This window comes from Scomber japonicus, chromosome 3, assembly GCF_027409825.1.
Source record: "Scomber japonicus isolate fScoJap1 chromosome 3, fScoJap1.pri, whole genome shotgun sequence".
In the NCBI taxonomy this organism is placed as follows: domain Eukaryota; kingdom Metazoa; phylum Chordata; class Actinopteri; order Scombriformes; family Scombridae; genus Scomber; species Scomber japonicus.
Window position 1 is genome coordinate 37,982,894 of NC_070580.1, and position 7,950 is coordinate 37,990,843.

Genomic DNA, 7,950 nt, shown 5'->3' on the forward strand with positions numbered 1-7,950 from the left:
CTCATGTCTCCTCCTCCTCTTCCTCACCTGTCTCCTCCTGCTCCTCTTCCTCACCGCTCCTCCTGTCTCCTCCTCCTCTCCTGTCTCCTCCTCCTCACCTCTCATCATCCTCCTGTTCCTCCTCCTCACCTCTCCTCTTGCTCCTCCTCATGTCTCCTAACTTCCTTCTCATGTCTCCTGACCCCTCCTCCTCCTCCTGCTCACCTCTCCTTCTCCTCTCCTCACCTCTCCGCCTCCTCCTCCTCATCTCATCTCTCCTCCTCACCACTCATCCTCCTCACCTGTCTCCTCCTCCTGCCCACCTGTCTCCTCCTCATTCCTCCTCCTCCTCACCTCTCCTCCTCTTTCCTCCTCACCTCTCCTCCTTATGTCTCCTCCTCCTCCTCCTCATCTCTCCTCCTCACCTCTCCTCCTCCTCACATATCTCCTCCTCACCTCTCCTTCTCCTCCCCTCTCCTCTTCCTCCTCCTCTCATCTGTCCTCCTCACCTCTCCTTCTCCTCATCTCATCTCATCTCTCCTCACCTCTCCTCCTCCTCACCTGTCTCCTCCTCATCTCCTCCTCCTCATGTCTCCTCCTCACCTCTCCTCCTCCTCCTCATGTCTCCTCCTCCTCCTCACCTCTCCTTCTCCTCCTAACCTCTCCTCCTCCTCATGTCTCCTCCTCACCTCTCCTCCTCCTCCTCACATATCTCCTCTACCTCACCTCTCCTCCTCCTCCTCCTCACCTCTCTTCCTCCTCCTCCTCACCTCCTCCTCATGTCTCCTCACTTCCTCCTCATGTCTCTCCTCCTGCTCACCTCTTCTTCTCCTCTCCTTACCTCTCCTCCTCACCTCTCCTCCTCCTCCTCACCTCTCCTTCTCCTCCTAACCTCTCCTCCTCCTCATGTCTCCTCCTCACCTCTCCTCCTCCTCCTCACATATCTCCTCTACCTCACCTCTCCTCCTCCTCACCTCTCTTCCTCCTCCTCCTCACCTCCTCCTCATGTCTCCTCACTTCCTCCTCATGTCTCTCCTCCTGCTCACCTCTTCTTCTCCTCTCCTTACCTCTCCTCCTCACCTCTCCTCCTCCTCCTCACCTCTCCTTCTCCTTCTAACCTCTCCTCCTCCTCATGTCTCCTCCTCACCTCTCCTCCTCCTCCTCACATATCTCCTCTACCTCACCTCTCCTCTTCCTCACCTCTCTTCCTCCTCCTGCTCCTCTTATCCTCCTCATGTCTCCTCCTCTTCTGCTTCACCTGTCTCCTCCTCACCTCTCCTCCTCCTCACCTCTCCTCCTCCTCACCACTCCTCCTCCTCACCTGTCTCCTCCTTCTCCTCCTCCTCCAGGGCCTCCCGGACCCTCAGACGGTCTCCTCCAGCCTCCAGCAGATGTGGGCTCTGACGGAGGTGATGCAGACCAACCAGACCACCGCCTCCATCGGCCGCTTCGACGTGAGTCTCAAACATCATCAGCTGATTATTGTTTATTTATAGGACACTCATTGAAAGGAAGGGAGGAAGGAAGGAAGGAAGGAAGGATGGAAGGAAGGGCGGAAGGAAGGAAGGGAAGGAAGGAAGGAAGGACGGAGGAAAGAAGGAAGGTAGGGGGGAGGAAAGAAAGAGAGAAGGAGGGAGGGAGGAAGGGAAGAACAGATGGAAGTAAGGAAAGGAAGGACGGAAGGACGGAAGGATGGAAGGAAGGAAGGAAGGGAAGGAAGGAGGGAGGAAGGAAAGGAAGGAAGGACGGAGGAAAGAAGGAAGGTAGGGGGCGGAAAGAAAGAGAGAAGGAGGGAGGGAGGAAGGGAAGAAAGAAGGAAGGAAGGAAGAAGAAAGGGGGATGGAGGAAGGAAAGAAGGAAGGGAGGAGAGAAGGAGGGAGGGAGGGAGGAAGAACAGATGGAAGTAAGGAAAGGAAGGAAGGAAGGAAAGAAGGAAGGGAGGAGAGAAGGAGGGAGGGAGGAAGAACAGATGGAAGTAAGGAAAGGAAGGAGGGAAGGATGGAAGGAAGGAAGTAAGGGAAGGAAGGAAGGACGGAGGACAGAAGGAAGGTAGGGGGGAGGAAAGAAAGAGAGAAGGAGGGAGGGAGGAAGGGAAGAAAGAAGGAAGGAAGGAAGAAGAAAGGGGGATGGAGGAAGGAAAGAAGGAAGGGAGGATAGAAGGAGGGAGGGAGGAAGGAAGGAAGGACGGAGGAAATAAGGAACGAGGGAGGGAGAAAGGAAAAGAGGAAGGGAAGAAAGGAGGAAGGGGGGAAGGAAAGGAAGGAAGGACGGAGGAAAGAAGGAAGGTAGGGGGAGGAAAGGAAGAGAGAAGGAGGGAGGGAGGAAGGGAAGAAAGAAGGAAGGAAGGAAGAAGAAAGGGGGATGGAGGAAGAAAAGAAGGAAGGGAGGAGAGAAGGAGGGAGGGAGGAAGAACAGATGGAAGTAAGGAAAGGAAGGATGGAGGGATGGAAGGAAGGAAGGAAGGGAAGGAAGGAGGGATGGAAGGAAGGAAGGAAGGGAAGGAAGGAGGGATGGAAGGAAGGAAGGAAGGGAAGGAAGAAGGAAAGGAAGGAAGGACGGAGGAAAGAAGGAAGGTAGGGGGAGGAAAGAAAGAGAGAAGGAGGGAGGGAGGAAGGGAAGAAAGAAGGAAGGAAGGAAGAAGAAAGGGGGATGGAGGAAGGAAAGAAGGAAGGGAGGAGAGAAGGAAGGAGGGAGGAAGAACAGATGGAAGTAAGGAAAGGAAGGAAGGAAGGACGGAGGAAGGAAAGAAGGAAGGGAAGAGAGAAGGAGGAAGGGAGGAAGGAAAGGAAGGAAGGAAGGAAGGACGGAGACGACGGTTTGATCATGTTTAAATAAAAAGGTCATAAATTAGATTCTCACTAGTTTAAATGTTGTTTCTGACACCTCCAACATAAAAGCATCAGAGAGGAGTCATTAAAACATGTCTGAACACACACACACATACACGTTTTTAGTACCTCGTGGGGACCCCTGACTGGTTGGTGCTTTGTGGGGTCCTCCCTTTCTAAACGGTCTACAGACATCATTTTAACTCCTAAATTCATCATATTTTTCTGAGAACACTAAAATGACAAGTATTTAAACTAATGTTGGATTGAAACCTTAATATTATTTCACATTAATACTGCGTCTAATAATCCAAAAAGCCAGGGAGATATTCGCTAATTTCAGGTTGTGGTCCTCATCAGGATAGAAAAACAAACACACTCACACACACACACACACTAACTGTAAATCACTGTTTTGGACTTTAAAAGATGATAAAACATTTAATGTTCTGTGTTTTTCTACAGGTGGACGGCTGCTATGATATCAACCTGCTGTCTCTCACATGAACCACACAGGAGGATGAATGTTCACTTTATGTAAAATACACACTAAAGAAAAAATATACAATTAAACACGATATAAGAGTAAAAAGCCAAAGCTCGCTCCGTGATCTTTAGTTTTTATTGTTTTTTATTAAACAGTGGCCGATGACAGCTAACATGACGTCATTTATTATGACAGCTTATCTTCATTTCCTCTGTTCTTCATCACAAATATACACTTTTACTCTTTGTGCACTTTATTAATAACCCTCCTGTTGTCCTTGAGTCAAGCAAGGAAGGGAGGGAGGGAGGAAAAAGGAAGGAAGGAAAGGAGGGAGGAAGAAGGAAGGAAGAAGGAAGGAGGGAGGAAAGAAGAAAGGAGGGAGGAAAGAAGAAGAAAGGAGGGAGGAAGGAAGAAGGAAAGTAGGGGGGGAGGGAGGAAGCAAAGAAATAAGGAAGGAAAGGAGGGAGGAAAGAAAGAAGGAAGGAAAGGAAGGAGGAAAGGAGGGAGGAAAGAAGTAGGAAGGAAAGAAGAAGGAAGGAGGGAGGATGGAAAAGAGGGAGGAAAGAAAGAGAGAAGGAGGGAAGGAAGGAAAGGGGGAAAGGAGGAAGGAAGGAAGGAAGAAGGAAGGAAAGGAAGGAGGAAAGAAAGAGAGAAGGAAGGAAGGGAGGAAAGAAGGAACAGTCAAAACAGACGGGTCAATTTGACCCGGGAGGACGACAGGTGGGTTAAAAGAAGAAGAGAGTCAGTATTATCTGCACTCATGTTTTCACTGATGCAGCTATTCATTGATCTTTAAGTTCAGTTACATTATAAAACTGCTGTTGGGTTTTATTAAATTAATGTCTGTAAGTTTGATTATAAACTTATAAACTGTCTTCATTATTATTTTATTATTGGAAGTTGAACTGAGTGAGAAACTGTTTCTGAGCTTCTGTTAACCTTTGTGTCGTCCTCCTGGGTCAAATTGACCCGTCTGTTTTGACTGTTCCTTCTTTCTTTCCTTCCTTCCTTCCTTCCTTCCTTCCATCTGTCCTTCCTCTCTCCTTCTCTCTTTCCTCCCTTTCTTCTTTCCTTCTTTCCTCCCTCCCTCCTACCTTTCTTCCTTACTTACTTCTTTCCTCCGTTCTTCCTTCCTCCCTTCCTTATTTCCTTTCCTTTCCTCCCTTCCTTCCTCCATCCCCCTTTCTTCCTTCCTTCTGTCCTTCCTCCCCCTACCTTCCTTCCTTCCTTACTTCTTTCCTCCCTCCCTCCTACCTTTCTTCCTTAATTACTTCTTTCCTCCGTCCTTCCTTCCTCCATCCCCCTTTCTTCCTTCCTTCTGTCTTTCCTCCCCCTACCTTCCTTCCTTCCTTATTTCTTTCCTTCGTCCTTCCTTCCTTCCTCCCTTCCTTATTTCCTTTCCTCCCTTCCTTCCTTCCTTCCTTCCTTCCTCCCTTCCTCCATCCCCCTTTCTTCCTTCTGTCGTTCCTTCCTCTCTCTCTCCTTCCTTCCTTCCTCCCTGCCTTCTTTCCTTTACTCCCTTCCTTCCCTCCTTCCTCCCTCCTTTCCTTCCTTCTTCCTCCCTTCCTTCCTTGACTCGAACACAACAGGAGGGTTAATCTGTAAGATGTTAAAGAGTGTGAAGACTGTGACTGTACATTTATTTCTATTTCATGTATTAATTTGTATTATTTATGTGTTTAACAAAATAAAAGTCCTGCATATGTAATTATATAATGATGTTAACTGTGGATCACTCTCAGTGCATAATTATATATCTATGTGTGTTTATGAGCTCTTAACTTCTATTTCAGACCTTCTCCCTTGAGGTGTAGTTTAGGAAGAAGGACAGAAAGGAGGGAAGGAAAGGGGGGGGGAAGGAAGAAGGAAGGAGGGAAGAAAGAAGAAGGAAGGAGGGAGGGAGAGAGGGAAGGAGGGAGAAAGGAAAGGAGGGAGGAAAGAAGGAAGGAGGGAGGAAAAAAGAAGAAAGGAGGGAGGAGGGACAAAGGAAAGGAGGGAGGGAAGGAAAGGGGGGAGGAAGGAAGAAGGAGGGAGGAGGGAGAAAGGAAAGGAGGGAGCGAAGGAAAGGGGGAGGAAGGAGAGGAGGGAGGAAAGAAGAAGGAGGGAGAAAGGAAAGGAGGAAGGAAGGAAGGAAAGGAGGGAGGAAAGAAGAAGGGAGGGAGGAGGAAAGAAGAAGGAAGGAGGGAGAAAGGAAAGGAGAGGAGGGAGGAAAGAAAGAAGGAAGGAGGGAGGAAAGAAGGAAAGGAGGGAGGAAAGAGGAAAGAAAGAGAAGGAGGGAAGGAAGAAAGGAGGAAGGAAGGCGGAAAAACGGACAGGGTCAATTTGACCCTGGAGGACGACATGATAATGATGTTAACTGTATATATCTATGTGTGTTTATTAGCTCTTAACTTCTATTTCAGACCTTCTCCCTTCTTTAATGGACTCTTGAAGTTTAGTTTAGGAAGAAGGACAGAAAGGAGGGAAGGAAAGGGGGGAGGAAGGAGAAAGGAGAGGACTCTTGATGTTTAGTTTAGGTTCTGTTTTGTCTTAAATCAACAATCAGCTGCTTAAATGTCCAATAAAACACCTCTTGTTCATACCAAGGTTATTATAGTTTTTAAATTGTCTTTAGTTTTTATTTTTATGTAGTTTTTCAGTTTGCTTTTTTATTTCAGTTTAGTTTTAGTGAGTTCAACAAGTGATTTATTAGTTTCAGTTTAGTTTTTTTTAGTTTTAGTTTTTCAGGTATTCAGAGAAAGTCTTGACTTGTAGTGAAAGGATGAAAGAATGAGTGACACCAAATATAGTTTATCATATCATATATAAGTCCTTTTCATTTCATTCTTTAACCACGAAGCATAGCGGCTGCTGCAGGACAGGAAGTCATCGAGGGAGAAAACGAAGCTGAATTTTACGAAGAAAAAAAAAAAAAATTCCGGCACAAAAAAAAAATCAGCCAAAAAAAAAAAATTCCAGCACAAAAAAAAAAAAAATGATACAATTGGGTCACATAAAGTTGACATTGAGTTGATACTATTAGTTTAACTGAAAAGCTACGACAATCAAGATATAAGCTTTTTTTTTGTGCCGAAAATTTTTTTTTTTCACCTGGCTTTTTTTTTTTTTTTGCCTGCTTTTCCCCCCTTTTGCCGGATTTTTTTTTTTTTTTGCTGGCTTTTTTATTTTTTTTGGCTGGCCCTAATACTCCTTCGTACATATCAATAACGTAAAGCCTATTCCTTATGACATTACCAACCTTGTTGAGTTCAAGTCGTCAACCTATCTACTAGCCTAATAGCTGCCGTTAGCTTGTTTATATCTTGATTGTCGTAGCTTTTCAGTTAAACTAATAGTATCAACTCAATGTCAACTTTATGTGACCCAATTGTATCAATTTTTTTTTTTTTTTTGTGCTGGAATTTTTTTTTTGGCTGATTTTTTTTTTTTTGCTGGCTTTTTTTTTTTTTGGCTGGCCCTAATACTCCTTCGTATGAACGGAGCCATCTCCCCAAAGACTAAAACCATAATATGAAATGAATTAAGCTTTTAAGAGACACAAATACTGAAGAATAAATGTGTGAGAGAGTTTAAATGTCTCATAAACAGACAGAATGTATTTTCATTTATAAATCTGTATATTTGTGTTATTTTCAGATCCTGTCGGCTGCTTGTTGATAAAATTTCATCTTCTCGTCTCTTCAGCAGTTGAACTATAGCAACTTTTTATAGAAGAAAAATGCCTTGCAGACTTTAACAGCTGCTGCTGGAGAATAAATAAATAAATAAACACACACAACACGTCCCAGAGGTGTTTCAGCCGGTGTTTCTGTTTTTACTGAAAGTGAAAAACAAATAGTGTAAATCCTCCAGAGGTTTAACGAACTGCGACTGAAGGAAGGAGGACAGATGCTGCTTTTATTCTTCACTGTCAATAAACATACTGAACATTATTAATATTAACAGATGCTTTATTCGTCTCTCCACAGTTAAAACATGAGTCTCCTTTTTTATTCAACTATCTTTTTATTGAGAACAAGGTTCAAAGAGACGGTAATATAAAAAGACAATATTTTAATTTCGCTATCATAGTTGTTAAGAATCTTGCCTATGAAAGGTTTAATGAGGAAGGATGGAGGAAAGAAGGAAGGAAGGAAGGTAGGGGGGAGGAAAGAAAGAGAGAAGGAGGGAGGGAGGAAGGGAAGAAAGAAGGCAGCTAGCCTGCCGGAAACGAAGGAGAAGAAGAAGAAGAAGAAGAAGAGGAAGAAGACGACGACAGCTCTGGCAAAAAAATTATAAAAATAGTACTTTTAATCAACAAATCTTTAACCCTCTGTAAATGCCACGCTAGTCTGCTAATAAACGTTAGCCCCACTAGCCAGCTTATAAACAGTAACCCAGTCAACCTAGTCAACAGTATATTGTTTGTTAACACTTGAATTGTCTGTATGTTTTTTTTGTTTTTTTAAATTTTCTTTTATTACACTGATTTTCATTTTTTGCTAAATGTTGATATGAAAAATAAATAAAAAATTGTTATCGAAAAAAAAGACAATATTTTAGAATTTTGATTTTTATTCAGAACACATACAAACACACCCACCCAGCCACCGCCCCCCCTACCCATCCCCCCATTACACATCCCCCCCCTACAACATCCAGTGCATTGCATTTTAA

At 44.5% G+C, this 7,950-nt stretch overlaps 1 protein-coding gene across 1 annotated transcript in view; it reads left to right on the forward strand.

Moving 5' to 3' along the window:
- The window catches only part of LOC128355668 (E3 ubiquitin-protein ligase TRIM39-like), a 15,467-nt gene extending 12,143 nt beyond the window's left edge, over nucleotides 1–3,324 (forward strand). The window contains exons 6-7 of the mRNA XM_053315993.1: nucleotides 1,329–1,433; nucleotides 3,273–3,324. Of these exons, the coding sequence (XP_053171968.1) occupies nucleotides 1,329–1,433; nucleotides 3,273–3,314 (147 nt within the window). The 3' untranslated portion in view covers nucleotides 3,315–3,324. The remainder of the gene's footprint in view (nucleotides 1–1,328; nucleotides 1,434–3,272) is intronic.
- The last annotated feature ends 4,626 nt before the right edge of the window (nucleotides 3,325–7,950 follow it).